This window comes from Aulonocara sp. 'chitande type north' Nkhata Bay, linkage group LG3 (genome assembly GCF_057382095.1).
Source record: "Aulonocara sp. 'chitande type north' Nkhata Bay isolate Kocher_YH1m ecotype deep benthic linkage group LG3, A_spYH_male_GT1.1, whole genome shotgun sequence".
NCBI lineage: Eukaryota > Metazoa > Chordata > Actinopteri > Cichliformes > Cichlidae > Aulonocara > Aulonocara sp. 'chitande type north' Nkhata Bay.
In genome coordinates, this window is record NC_141346.1 from 35,886,337 (window position 1) to 35,902,114 (window position 15,778).

At 41.3% G+C, this 15,778-nt stretch overlaps 1 protein-coding gene across 1 annotated transcript; it reads right to left on the bottom strand.

Moving 5' to 3' along the window:
• Positions 1-252: 252 nt before the first annotated feature.
• Positions 253-10,899, bottom strand: LOC147335391 (basement membrane-specific heparan sulfate proteoglycan core protein-like). The gene is made up of 11 exons (XM_086278649.1): positions 10,863-10,899; positions 10,526-10,558; positions 7,717-7,989; positions 7,319-7,579; positions 5,490-5,762; positions 3,640-3,891; positions 1,861-1,977; positions 1,750-1,765; positions 1,579-1,670; positions 1,403-1,453; positions 253-942 (listed from the first exon to the last, which is right to left on the bottom strand). Exons 1-11 carry the CDS (start codon positions 10,897-10,899, stop codon positions 815-817), a joined length of 1,533 nt encoding a protein of 510 aa, XP_086134775.1. The 3' UTR covers positions 253-814.
• Between the last annotated feature and the right edge of the window lie 4,879 nt (positions 10,900-15,778).

A 15,778-nucleotide genomic window follows, 5' to 3' on the forward strand; every position in this document is an offset into this window, starting at 1 on the left:
TTTTCAGTGTTTTTATCATTAACTCGGCTTCCCTGGGTCTTTTCCCATGTTGTAGTTGTGTGTCTTATTTTGAAAGAAATGTTTACGTGTTACCATAGTGACCAGAGAGCCTTAAGGGGCAGAGAGAAGGATGTTACTCTAAATGTAGTTGGCACATTTCAGGAGGATGCTGCTGATAAAGTTACACAATTACACAGTGAATTCATGTTTATTATTATATTTACAAAATGCCACAGTTTTTGTCTTGGTCGTATCATTTTATTTTGTTGTATTTATCGGCGACACCTTAATTGCAGGTCCGTGAAAATATTGTCTGACATTGCCCTAAAACCATGTTGACCAATCAGAAGCTTGAAAGGAGATCATGTCTTATGTAAATCTGAAACACACTTATGTACATATAACCAGGTTTCTTTGTTAGATTTATTAAAGTAACCAGTAAGTAACAAGTAATCAAAGAAGTAAAACAGACCATCAGATAAAGGCAAAAAGGAAACCTTGTGCTACTCAAAGTGATCTGATGTGAAATCAGCATCATACTTAAAATTTACAGCATCTAATGAAGTAAACATCACAACACACATTTCTATACATGCATATATATATGTTCTCACCCTATTTAATATACAAACTACATTCAACAAAAATAAAAATAATATGGACTAATACAAAGGTAGACTCTATTAGTTCAATAAGAAGTATAACTTGGAGGAATTGAACATAATTTATTAAGATTGAGAAATGAATTAATGCCTTTGGCAATTCAACTTCAATGACCCATCATGGCAGAACAGAATCCAAACAGTGATAGGACTTAGGAGAGTTTCCCCTGGAGTCTAAACTCTGGTGGTGGTGAAGATGAAGACTGAGGCTTGGATGGAGCTCTGACTGAGGTGTTAGTGAGGTGGAGATTGGGAGGATGTGGGTGACGCGAATGAAAGTCTGCAAGGGAGAACGATATAAGAGCACTGACATCCAAAGCATGCACACATATTTTACTTGTCATCAGTTCCTATTTCAATTTCAGAATAAAGGCTTCGTCAGATTTAGGACACATGTATCCAAAGCTCTGTAGCTTTAACAGTAAAACGATATCTTTTTCTCTAAGTATCATTTTATAGCATCATTGACTGGGATTCACATTATTGTGGTCAAAGCTCTCTGTAGTGTCACATTTCCATATAAAGGTGATGGTATTAGTACATGTACTAACCCATACACTCTGTTTCCTCTGACACTGCTGATGAAAAGTAAAAAAAATAAAAATAAAATAATTATATATTTTATTTTATGTACTTACTTCTCTTATCAAGAATAATAGTAGATGCTACATTAATGTATTCATGTGCTGGTCTCTCTACACCGTTAACCTCTAAGAAGTCTATTAAAGTTTATACTGTACCACTTCGAGTGATTCCAGAGTTTCTGATCGATTCATAGACAGAAAGATCACCTACAGGAGAGTAAAATACAAGAAATAAAGTAAAATTAGTTTTCTTTTGTTTGTTTTTGTATGTCTGTATCTTTAGTGCTAAATGACTTTTAATAGTTACAAAAGTTATCATTTTTAGCGCTGACCGTGGAGAAGAGAGGAGTAAATCTGAGTGTCACTTTGGTTAGGAGTTTGGGGTGCAGCAGAGGATTGATTGATGTTTGGAGACTGCATGAACCTAAAACATGTCGTGTAAATGTAAAACTCATGTGTAACATTGTCATGCTTAAAAAGAACAGAAACAGTACTGTACAAACCTGTTTCTACAGCGATCTGTCAAAAAAGGGAAAGAAATGCATACTGTAATCCCTTTAAAGCACCAGAATGTATAAACCCTTCAGTCTAATATAAATATGTGGTAGTCTCACCTCTTATCCTTGTGTGGCAGCATATACAGCACAACAACACGGGAACAGTGAGTAAACTTCCAAAAACAAGTCCAATGATGAAAGGCACAAGAAACGAGTGGCTTTCACATCTGAAACCTTAAATTATAAAATATAAAACAACATAAACGATGGAATAACATTTTGGATGTAGAGAGCACAAACTCTGAGTGGTCAGTGACAGAAAAGCATAGATTACAGCTAAAGTCAGACTAAAATGAAGAAGTCAAACTACATGTATCTTTTAAAGACAAGAAATGTGATAAATACTACTGAGTAAGAGTAAGTTGGTAAATTAAAGAAATATGAACATAAATCCAAGCAGGATGTCCTTAAAACTCCCTGAAAAGTCTTCAGTTAATCCAAATTGCTGCAGCAAGAGCAGCAATCTAGGGACTAGATTACTGACAGGGACTAGAAAGAGAACATATTTCTCCTATATTATTGGCTTCCCTTCATTGGCGTCCTGTTAAATTCTGAATTGAATTCAAAATCTTGCTCCTCACATACAAGGTCTTAAATAATCAGGCCCCATCTTATCTTAAGGACCTTATAGTACCATATCATTCCATTAGAGCGGATCGCCCCATGCGTGGGGCTGGATGGCGCTAACGCGTCAACGAGATAACTGCGCTAACACGTTGATGCCGTGCACCCCCACGCAGGGGGCTAGATGCTAGATGTTTCTTACTGTTAAAAAGGAGTTTTTCCTTCTCACATTTGCTGAAGCACTTGCTCATAAAGGGTCATATGATTATTGGGTTTTCCTCTGTTTTCTTTGTATTATTGTAGCGTCTTTACCTTACAATATGAAGCACCTTGTGGCAACTGTTGTTGTGATTTGATGCTGTATAAATAAAACTGAATTTTAATTTTTACAATTTTTTTGAAAATATATAAAATGATTTATTAAATTAGGAATTTATATTAGATGCCTGAGTTAGCTTTTGTTGCTTGATATTTTTCATGGCTGGGCAAAAATTTTCACAAGCAGGAAGTTGAGGAAATGCAGTAGCATGCAAGGACCTGGAGCCACACATATGGAAAATGCTGCAGAGACAGCCATCATTGGCTTTGAGGTATGAACCCCGAGTTGGTTAATGTGTTTCACCACACCAGACGGTCATAGCATGGTTTTGTGTGCGTACACCATGCCAAAATAAATAAATAAATAAAAGTTGTGAGATGCCAAATTGACTCCAAACCCACAGGTAGCAGGACCTGGCTATCGTTGGTGTATTAAAATGTTGAGCGATAGTAATTGATAAATAAAGAAGAATCAGCCCCTTCATCAGCAGTATGAGCTGCTGGCATCTAAATATTGTTTTGTTAACAGATTACTTTTATTTATTACTTATTTCTTTTGTTGGTAGTACCTATATTCATCTTTTGAGAGCGATAAACAGAAAAGTTGTATCTGGTGTTCTATTCCTGTCAGGATTTTGCTGTAAATCGAAACAAAAGTAATTCAGATCTATTGTGCAACAAAATATAACAGATTCTCATTTTGGCTCCCCAGGTTTTGAGAATTTTAGCAGTTTCACAATCAATTTTATATATATATATATATATATATATATATATATATATATATATATATATATATATATATATCCCTTCTTTTGACCAAGTAGTTTAAGACATGGGACAAAAATAATGAATAATGAATGAATCAATAGCAAAGAAAATTGTGTCAGCTGTTAATTTGATGTTAATTATGGATTTCATTTGTTTTATATCTGAACAAAATACAACACTTACCATTTGTCTCAATTGTGACTGAAACACTGTCCTCTGTGAAGAAAACTGGGTCTCCTCTTCCTCCTCTGCAGTAATAGATGCCTCCTTCTGCGACACTGAAAGTGTGGGATGATGTTCCGTTTGTTATTCTCTGGGCTGCAGAAGACTCTGAGGTACGTCTGAACCAGTAATATCTCCATCTTGCAGAGTCGTTCACAGAGCAGTTCAGGGTCACGCTGCCCCCCAGTGAGGCCCGAGGTTTTTCAGTTTGTGCTGGTCAGTTTGGAAAACACAAGTAAAGCATTAAGGTAGAAAAAATATGGTTACTTTATTACATCTTAATAGAAAAGAATGCCAATATTGTTAATTATTATACATGTAATCCATAACATGGACATAAGATAGAAAACCTATCAAAATGTTTAAAGTGATAACATGTACAATTTAAATAAAAATATTTGCTAATTACTTATCCTTATCAAGGTCATAGGCGGGCTGAATTTCTATCCGAGTTACCACAAGGCAAGATGCAAGGTACACCATGGAGATGTCGCCAGGCTGATGCCCTGGAGACAGACCTGGGGAGGGTGCACAAGTTGAGCACCTACTTGCTGGGCCTTAGCACATGGGGCCCAGCTGGGCGCAGCCCAAAAAAAGGACATGGGACCACCCGCCTGTAGACCTGCCATCCACAGGAGGCAGGCAAAAGGGCGACTGCAGTGTGTGCTTGGTGGCAGTCAATGGCATAACCATGGCAGACAGATCCCTGGCAAACCGATGGTTTGTTCTCTGCACCTTCAGGTTGGGGAAAGGGTCCTGACTGTGATCTGCAGTTATGCACTGAACAACAGTACCTGCCCTTGTTGAAATCCATGGGTGGCTTGCTTAAGAGTGCTCCACCTGGGGACTCTGTCGTCTACTGGGAGACTTCAACACTCATGTGGGAAACTACACTGAGACCTGGAGGGGTTTGATTGGGAACAATGGCCTGCCTGACCTGAACCTGAGTGGTGTACTGTTACTTACTTTGACAGCATTCTGAGGGAGACTGCGGACATTAAGTCTGAATGGACCATTTTAAGCACCTCCATTGCTGAGGCTGCTGCACTGAGCTCCGGCTGCAAGGTGGTTGGTGCCTGTAGTGGTGGTAACCCCCGAAACAACTGGTGGGCACCAGAGGTGAAGGGAGCCATCAGGCAGAGGAAGGAGTCATGTTGGGCTGTTCAGCTGAGTTTAAAGTGGCAGAAATAAGAATCAGCACCTCCAAGTCTGAGGCCTGAGGTCCTCAGCTGGAAAAGGGTGGCATGCCCACTCCAGGTCAGGGATAAGTTGCTGCCCCAAGTAGAGGAGATTAAGTATCTTGGGGTCTATTTCACGGGTGAGGAGAGGAGGAGGTTTGGAGATCTGCAGTTATTGGTTTCCTTTTATGCACTCCACCTTAGCACTTTGTGACTTTGTGTCATGGTATCTGGTCAGGTGTCCCAGTATTCTGAGTTTTAAATTTATTCCTTCCTCAGGATTCCTCCCTCGAACATACCCTGACCATTATTCTCATCACAGCCATCTGTTCTGTGTTTTTTAACTTTTTGAGTTTACTATTAGCCATTTATCATCACCTTATCTTTATCAAAAATAAAACATATACTGATAGATTATGCTATTTCAAACATATGAGTGTACTGGTTTGGAAACAACTAGCTAGTTAATAAACAAACTGGAAGACTGAACAACAAGATAGAATCAAAATATAATGGAAATACATTCAATTGGCTTTGAAAGTATTAAAGTATAGAATGACAGACAAACAGCACAGATCACAAATACAATGAGTCACTGTGCCTTGTCAGAAATACTGTAACAGTTAAACTCACAGGTTTCCTCCACAATGAATTCACTGCTGTCCTCTGTGTAGTAAACTGGATCTCCTCTCCCCCCTCTGCAGTGGTAGAGACCTCCTTGTGAGACACTAATAACACTGTTTGCTTCATTTCCTCTCATGAGCTGAGCTTTAGAAGAGACTGAATCACGTCTGAACCAGTCAAACTTCCAGCCAGCAGAGCCCTCCACAGAGCAGCTCAGTGTCACACTGCCCCCTGCTGGTAGGATTGAACTGTGTGCTGTCAGTGTGGCTCTGGGTTTATTTGCTGTTTAAGATACAGAAAGAGAAAAAACAGTAGATTGATGTCAATTTTCTTTAACAAGAATTTTGTTATGAAAACAATCACACTTCATACATTCAGTCAGTCATTTAAATTGTAGTGAGCTCCTACGTTAAGAAGTGGCTCGGACTTCCCAAATGCCTCATCAGCTTTGGACTCTATAGCGACAGGATACTGTCATTGCCTATCCCTGGCCTGGTAGAGGAGTTTAAATGTGCCAAAGTGAGGCTTGAGATGTCACTCACAGAGAGGCACTGCTCCCACCCTAACAAGTGGGAGAGTGTCAAAAAGAGGAGACTCTTCTGGGGAGTTTCATCATCCGAGCGACATACGATGTGCTACCTTCCCCAATAAATCTGCAGCTGTGGTTTGGAAAGGACCCATCCGGCCCCTTTGTACAATCCCAGCCACACTCAAGCACATCTTGGTTGGTTGTAGGACTAGCCTTACTCAGGGCAGATACACATGGAGACACAACCAGGTCCTCAGTTGTTTAGCCGAGAAAGTTGAGTATAAAAGAAAATCCATCAAAGCTCAACCTTTCACAAACCAAGAGGAGCGTCAGTTTTCATCAGCATTTATCCGGGAGGGAGACAAGCTGAAGCCAAGCCCCTCAACCCCAGACCTGGGCCCACTGAAGGTTGCCAGGGATTGGCAGATGCACGTGGACTTGGATCAGAGGCTAATTTTTCCCACCGAGATCGTAACAACTACTCGTCCTTTGGTCTAACTCCCCAAAAATGGTACCATGGGAGGAAGCAATTGAGGAAGCTTTTGAGCTTAAGAAGCTCAAAGTACAGAGGCTGGAAGATCAAGGTGTGCCCAGTGGAAGTGGGGTGCAGGGGCTTTGTTGCCAGTACAACAGCAAAACTGCTTAGAGAGATTGGGATCAAAGGACAGGTGCAACGGCAGGCTAAACGGCCGGGTAAAAGACTGAAAGTGAGTGCCGCTTCTCATAACAGCCATTCCTCAAGATTTTCTCCATTTAAAGCAATGCATTATCTGGGACTGTAACATCTAGTCCTTTTACTGAACCTGATTTTTCAAACTGTTTTTGGAGTTTATTATATATATTACATCTCACCACTTTATAGGGTCATGTATCTTTGCAAAGTAAAAAATGACCTGTGCTCATATAAAAAAAAAAATCAGATTAAGCACATGATAGACACATGGAATCATTATAAAGCTGTTTTTTTTGTTTTTTGTTTTTTTAGTGCTGTTGTTAAGAATACTTTTTTCTGGAAAGTCATAATTTTGGAAAGTGGGGTGGGGTGAAAGTCATTAGGTCCCTTTACCATCACCGTCACCACCACTGCCTCAGACTCGGTATTCAGACTCGGTGCAATCTAAACATCCCCTCAGTATTTTAGCTACGTGACGTAGAGGCACACATAGACTGACTAAAATTATCAAAAGATTTTACTGATTTCTTACCACTGTACATTCCCTTTTGAGAAATAATATTAGGTCTCCCTTTCCTGTCTTTCACATGTGTACATTAAATCTATTTTTTATGTATGCTAGACAGTTCAACTCACACAAGACAATCAGTGTGAAGGGGTCACTCCATTTTGCTAAGAGATAGTCACTGCTACCCCGACATTTGTAGTCTCCACTGTGGGACACTGATAATCTGCTGATCCTGTATTCACTGGATGTTTCAGGGATGTTTGGGTTTGGCGATTTCCATTCATATGTCATCTCCTTGTCTTCCCCTCCTTGGATCTCACATTGAAGGATGATTGTCTCACCAATGAACATCTGAGGCCAACGGTGTTGCAACTTTACAACATACAGGACTGTTCCCAAAAAACAAACACAATGTGAAGAAAAACACAAATATAAAAAGAGAAAAGAAATTAATAGGTAAAAGGTTTATGAAGTGTTACTTTGATGTCAGTGATTAATATTTGTTATTTCAAAATGTAACACTCACCCCGTTTCTTAATTTTAACTGGAACGCTGTCCTCTGTGGAGAAAACTGGATCTCCTCTACCTCCTCTGCAGTAATAGATGCCTCCTTCTGAAATACTGATCGTGTGCTCTGATGTTCCAGCTCCTATTTTCTGAGCCACAGAAAACTGCGAATCACGTCTGAACCAGTCAAACTTCCAGCCAGCAGAGCCCTCCACAGAGCAGCTCAGTGTCACGCTGCCCCCTGCTGGTATGACTCCCTCATGTGCTGTTATTAAGGCCCGAGGTTTACTGGCTGTTTAAAGTAAAATATAAAACAAGTAAAACACAAAGATATGACTTGCAATACATTTGTTATAGAAATTTTTAAAAAATCATTATCTGGTTTGTTAGCTATTATGGACTGAAGCTATTAAGTTTTCCTTAATAACTTATTAAGGCAGTAGAGTTTTATGTGATATCAGTCAGCCATATAGGTAATTTGTGCTGGGAGCATCTGGCAGAGTCCCCAGTTATTCATTGTTTTTTTATTTATGCAGGTAAAAGCAACATTGAGATTAGAGATTCCTTTTTTCAAGAGAGACCTGAATGTCACAAATCTCCCTGGTATGGATATCCTATCTATTCTCAATATGTCCTGGGATTGCTCTGGGGCTACCTTCGGTAGGACATGCCTGGAACACCTCACTGAGGAGGCTCCCAGGACATCTGAACCACCTTGTGGTTAATGCCAGTGTGATTGAGGATTTCTTTAAAGTATTACTTCTATATCCAACTGTATCCTGAACTAAGGTTGCCATATTTCCATGGTTGCACTGCTTTGCTTCCTGAGTCACATGGTCGTTTGCCAGGATCACTTTTAAGTCAACCAAAGGTTTTGTGACATGGAACCAAACTTCTACCACACCTGAGTTTGTAATTAAGCGATTGCCAGAGTTGCACTCCCCTTCATTTATTGGAACCTGTCAGGTACAGGCTAACCAAGCACAATAGGACTGCTATTATTTTCACATACAAGAGTCTGGTTCTGGAATTACTGCAACAACAGGCAACAACCATCTTGTTTTCCCCAGCTCTATATATCCACTCCAGCAATGGAGGTGCAGAATAACAGCTAAATCCTTCTGTGCATTTTAAGGATCTTTTCCACCTCTTCATACCTTTCTTCACTTCCTCCACCTGTCCTCGTCTCTCATTTTTGATTTTCTTTGTTATGCAGATGATACACAGTCCTACCTCTCCCTAAAACCAGGTGTTGATAGCACATTGCAGAAAGTTTCAGATTGTCTTAGTGACATAAATTGCTGGATGTCTTTGAACTTTCTCAAACTAAACCATGACAAAAGTGACATTACAATTTTTGGCCAACAAGACTCTGTTAGTCTCACAAGAAATGACTTGGGCCCACGATCAGCTAATCTACATCCCCATGTTAAAAATATTGAGGATTCTACCCTCAAGCTGTACAAACAAATAAATTGAGTTGTTGTTGGCAGTTTCTTCCAGCTCAGGAGCATTTCTATCCTCAAAACTATCTTGTCATCTAAAGATCTGGAAACTGTTATCCATGCCTTCATTTCATCATATCTTGATTTCTGTAACTCTCTCTATTTACGCGTCTGTCAATGAAGCCTGTCCCGCCTGCAACTTGTTCAAAATACAGCCGCAAGGCTCCTGACGGATGCGAGAAAGAGAGACAGTATTACTCCGATACTCACATCTTTACATTGGCTGCCAGTTAAATACCAAATTGATTTCAATGTTTTATTATTTGTTTTTAAAGCCCTCCATGGCTTGGCTCCAGCTTACATTTCAGATCTCCTTAGCCTTTACCTACCCACTCGAACTCTGCATTCCTCCAGTCAGATGTTTTTACTGGTTCTACGCACCCAGATAAAATCCAGAGGTGACAGGGCTTCCTCCATCGCTGCTCCGAGACTCTGGAACAGTCTTCCTCTTTTATAAAATTGTCTTCCTCTTTGGAAATCTTCAAATCAAATTTGAAGACCTATTTTCAAAGACTTTCGGATCTGATGCCGCTTTTGTTACATTTTAGCTATTCTGGTGTTTTATCTCATTGGATCATTTATGCACATGTATATGTATATATGTATTTATGTCCACGTGCGTACTCGTGTGTGTGTGTGTGTGTGTGTGTGTGTGTGTGTGTGTGTGCATATATGCATGTATACGTATGTGCATATGTACTGGTACATATATACTTGTATAAACAAATGTATATAAGAGTCTGCTTGGGTGTGTGGATATATTTGGATGTTTTGTAATGTTTTTTACTCATTTATTTTAATTATTTCTTTTATTTGATTACATCATCCCTGTTCAGCACTTTGGCCGATACTTGATGTCTTTTAAATGTGCTATACAAATAAAGCTGACTTGACTTTCCTATACTTCATGATTCCACTGCTAAGTCTCCTTGTCCTTTTTCTTCTGTCAAGAGAATACATCGAATATGTTCCTCATGGTTTCCCTCACCTCTACAATTGTACTTTCCCAGTCGTCTGGTAATTCTTGCCTACCACCCAGATCTATCTCAACTCCTCCCTGTGCAGCATTCTTCCTCCTTCAACTTTCACCATTTAATTCTTCCCTTTGCCTTCAGTCGCTTCCTCTTCTTCTTGATTTTAAAAAGTCTCGATTCTTCTTCTTAATATTCAAAGTACTTTATATGTGTAGTATCTCATTATTAGGATATTTGGCAAATTCAAGAGATTAATTTCATTCAAGAGGTAATGGCAATAAATACGAAAATAAATAAATAAAGACTGAATTACATTTGAGGAAAACAAGAAAGAAAGAAAAAATCTCACCTGTAGCATTTCCATAGAAGACCGTACTGAGCACTGAAATGAAGATTGAAACCTGATCAGATTTTGTTAAACCTGTTTTTGATGAAGTTAAGGAATCACTCAATATAATTATATTGAAATAAACTTTAAATGTGCTACATTCAAGACAAACTGTATTGTCTGGAAATTTACTGTAATTCTCATAATTCAGTTCAGTTCAGTTTTATTTATTTAGCTTCAAATCACAACAACAGCCACATCGAGGTACTTTACATTGTAAGATAAAGACCCTACAATAATACAGAAACATGTTCAATAATTTGTGATACTCATAAGACACAGTTATGAATGTACTCACATAATAAATCAAGCATGCAGAACAAAGAGTGCCTCATTGTCATACCCAACCCTGCTGCAGTGCTAAAGTCAACGTGTTCTAACGGTGAAGCTGTTTTCTTGTAAAGTGTCTTTGTGCTTCCTTCCCCTTTATAATGAGCTCATAGAACTATAAACAGCTACACAAACCACAGCAGCACCGTTCCACTGCTGACATTTGTTGTCCACATCAGCTTGCTTCTTGTGCCAAGAAAGGTCAAAACAGTCACATTATGTTCTGCATTTATTTATGTAATTATCATTTACAGTGATCATAGCACTACTTTCTGGTTGCAGTGGTTCCCATCATTGGTAATTCACTATGAAATACATGCATCATCGAAACTACTACGTGGACTAGTGTGATTACATTTGTTTCCTCATTACAATATTAAACATCAGTCAACAATGAGGAAAAATTGCCATTTGTTTGCCTGACAAACGCACTCTTTGCAGCTTCTCTACACATCTATGCACACACACACACACACACACACGCGCACACACACAAAGATATGTGTCATGTCCATAGTCACTCCAGTTCTCTCAAATTTTTCATATCCTTGCATTAACACTATGGGTAGTGCAGTGCAAAAGGAGCACCATTAAATTCCCACTGTGCTCTTCTTGACTAGAATCCATTTTTGATCGTCTGCTTAAACATTTGGTGAACATAAAAGCAGCTCTAAGCTACAGACTGCATTTCCTTTTCTCTAGATGACGTAATTCATCAGGTCACTTTCAGTACATAAAAATAAGTATAGCAGAATGGACAGAAACTACATATGCACATATGCAAAGCTGACACAAAAAGAAAGTAGTACAATTTACTGTACTGATTATGTTACTTTTATTAAAAAGAATACAGCATTTATCATCTGCAAAGTCTTGAACTCTACAGGTGAAGTTGTTGTTGCTGACATGATCACAGTGTATAGTGATACAGTGCTCCCATCAAAAGTCAGAGAGTGCAACACTGTCAAAACAGTAACATCCCTGGCGCAGGGTGCCGCCGGTGTGTCGAGCCGCCTGTGGGGCTCTTCAACCGGTGGGGGAGATTGTCACACCTTGCAGGAGCTTTCCTCCCCTCAGGAACTCTCTGCAGGAGGGTGTCAAGGTTCGAGTTTTTGAGGAGGAGACAAACGACTGCATGGTCCTCAGTAGATGTCAAAATAGTGATTTTTATTATACATATGTAGGGGAGACCGGGGATAGTTGTAACGTGGGTCAGTTGTAACACTTCTAATTTCTCCAATCAGGGCTAAGTTTCAAATGATGTGACTCATCCTGTGCATGCCCAATTCAGTTCTGCTATCACATGTGAAAATCAGCACATTTTGTCAAACACAGACAATTTAACATGAAAGAAAGTAATTTGTATGCCAAAAAGTAAGTTTTTCTACTTTATTTCAATTTGTAATAGCATTATCTGCTTTTCAGTTAAACTCATCAAACTTAAATTATATTATTTGTATGTCTATGGGGATATATTCTGTGTAGGTCTTTAGTGCTAATGTTTTAGCCGTTGGCTGTAATGTTAGCTAGTTCGTGGCTATAGGAGTCTGGGTCAGTTGTAACAGCAACAGTCTGGGTTAGTTGTAACAATAATGCAGATGTTACAACTTACCACACTATTACTTTAACTTATATTAAACAAGTTGGGGCAACGACATCAGCAGAGAGAGGTTCACTGGTCGCTTTTGTATATGTGGTTAATGCCATTGGCAACACAATTCCTCCACTGTTTGTGTTCCCACACATACATTATGCAGACCACTGTGTCAGAGATGGACCAGTAGGAAGTACTGGTAGTGGAAATAAATCAGGATGGGTGCAAGAAACAGATTTCCTCATCTTTCTGAAGCACTTTGCAAACCACACCAAGGTAAGCCATGATAAAAAGTAATGGAATTGCGATGCTGGTGCACAACTACATTTTTTCAGCTTCATTGTTATGTTCAAAGTTGGTGCAAGAGTTGTAGGTTATAATGCCCACTGAGCCAATGAGGCCAAACTCAAGAAAGACCAACCAAAATTAATGAAATATTCAGTTGCAGAAAATTCCATAATTTGTCTTTTTTGGGGGGTTGGAATATGTTCAAAAGCTAGATTTCTGCATTCTGTCACACACACACACAGAGCTACATAAATGGCTCCAAGTGCATTCATGTGTTGAATAAACAAAGATTGCATGTTAATGTTTTGTTAGTACCCTTATTTCATTGTGTTACATTTCACCCCAGGATATGTTACAACTAACCCAGACTACGGGGTTAATCGTAACATTTCACTCTTCGTGTTTGAGACCATACCATGCAATGGGTAATTGTGCTGCAGAGAAAATAGCTGCACTATTTAATAGCCGAGACATGTAAATACTTTGCATTACATTTTGAATCCACTACCTTAAAAGAGCTCCAATTTACAGACAGAAATGTCAAAAATGTTACAACTATCCCCGGTCTCCCCTACATATGGGGAAGATGAGCATCACAAGCCTTTAAGAGCTGATCTCCCCCGAACAATCTCTTCACAAGGTTTTTATTGCAATGATGACGTCAAGTCACATGATAAGTATCAGTCAGTTCTCAGAACTCAGGAAGTTCCCCTCACTCCAAAAGTTCTCCTTATATAGACATCAGCTGCTACTTTAGAGAAAAACAAGTGTGTGATATGTTGTGTAGTTTTGTGAGTGTAGGTCCAAGCCAACAAAAGTTCACCGTGTCCTCATATGACTTTTTACTGCGGCCTGACTGGACCACACAGCGAAACTGGTGGTTTTTGCATAATAGAGTATTACATCTAGAATGAGTTTTATCCTGCGTGCTCTGAAATAAATGATAAATGATACATGATGAACTGAAGATAAGTAACACGGACTAATGAAGTAATGATGAAATAATGACGGTGCTTTATGAATGATATATAGTGACAGTAAAATAAGATGTTTTCCTCGATAAGGGGGAGATACAGGAGAGGTGGAGGAAGATCTCAGCCTGGGCGTCTATTGTCTCATGTAGTCTGGAAGACGAGTGGATGGTGGGGTGGGTGCAGTTTTCTCTGTGGTGGGGTTGGGTGGACTGTCCCGGGCTCTGTGGGGCCGGGGGGCGCTGCCGCGCTGGGCCCCGGTCTGGATGGGCCTGGGCCCCCTTTCCCTGGCGGGTCGCAGAGTGTGGGAGTGCCTACTGGGGTCAGCGGGGGAGCTGGCCCCAGGGAGGGGTCACCTGCCCCTCCCTTCCTTCCCTCCCCATCTCCAGCTGCCTCCCTCTTCCCGCTCCACCACAACCACCCACACATGCAGGTCCTTGGAGTAGGGGTATGTCACCAGGGTGCAGAGGAGGCTACCCCCCCCCCCCTCTGTCCCCTTCTGGCTGCCTCTGCCTCAATTTTATCCCACAACTTAGACATTTACATTACTCACACTCTCATTACACATACATATAGGATCTTGGGAGTGGGCACGATACACGGAGTCCAAATTACCGTCAGGGTGTACACCTCACCCTTGGCATCGTTGCCCACCTCTCAATTTTAAATACACGTAGACATTGAGGGCTAGCAGGAGGGACTATGCGCTTACCTGCTGCTCTCTGGCAGGTAGCTCCATGCCCTCCTGGGTTTTAATTGCACCTTAGAACACACATGCATCAACACTACAATGAGCGGGTGGAGGGAGGTTTGGAGTCTTCTCTCACCCCCGTTCTCTGCGGCCTGCTGGAGCGGGGGGGGGGCTAGGAGGAGTTGGCCATCCGGCTGCGGTGTGGGGCCTCCCTGCTGCTGCGGAGTCGGGGCGGTCTGCCTCTCCCCACCGCAGGGAAAAGGGTAACACCACCTGGGTCTGGGTGCGGTTCCCCCCTCCAGGGGCAAGGGTACCTAGACCCGGTTTGTAGAGTATGCTTGGGGAGTTTGATCGTGTATACAGCGTCTCTTTATGTCTGTCTCCACGTCGGTTGAGTGTGAAGTGCACATGAGAGCATGAGGGTGGGAATGGATGTTTGTGTCTGTGTGTGCCTGTATGTTTGTGTCTATATGTCAGGTTGGGTATCAGACGCCACCTCTCTGGGGACATCTCGGGCCCTCCAAGGTTTGGAGGCCTATCTCCACCCACCACCACTTCCCCTGCCGGTGGTGGACACCCTCAGGTGTTGGTGCGTTGGTGGTTCTTTGTATCTGGGGGTGGGCGTCTGGGTACACACCGGCTCACTCCTTGGCGGCCGCTTATTGGGGCTCGCTCGGGCCACTTCGGAGGTGGGGTGCCCCCGGCCTCTCGGCCTGGGGCTCGGTCACTCAGGCACAGCTGGCTGCCGGCGGAGCTCACGGGCGCGTCACTGCAACTCCCCCTGGCTTCTGCTCCACGGCTGCTGAATGAGCCCTCATCTGGGACTCTCCTTAGCTCTTACTGGGACAGTGGTGCGGCTGCCCCTCTGTGGGTCTTCCTTGGTCTCTTGTGTTCTGGGGGCCTCTGGGTGTCTGGAGTTTTGATCTCCTCCATACCTGCTTGATACCATAAAGGACAGGGCTGTGGCTCCCCACACTCCCTAGCAGATCATTACATGGAGAAACCTTTGGAATGCAAGCATGCTGATCCACACAGGTATGCACACAGGTGTACACATGTGTATTCACAGATGCGGACTACAGCTTTCTTGGCTGCTGCCTCAAAGCACACTGTGCGCTGTCTATCTTGCGTGTTGCACAATATCATTTATTATTTAGTAACTATTGATATCTATGGCTAGCTAGTTTATTGTGATGGTGCTTTTTGTTTTTTTTTCTCTTATTATGTTGCTCTTTGTTGTTTGCTGTTTCCTCTGTTTTTTTTTCTCCATACAGGTGACCCAGGAGTTTTGTTTTTTTTGTTTGTTTGTTTTTTTTCTCTCTTCCCCCCCTTCTCACCGT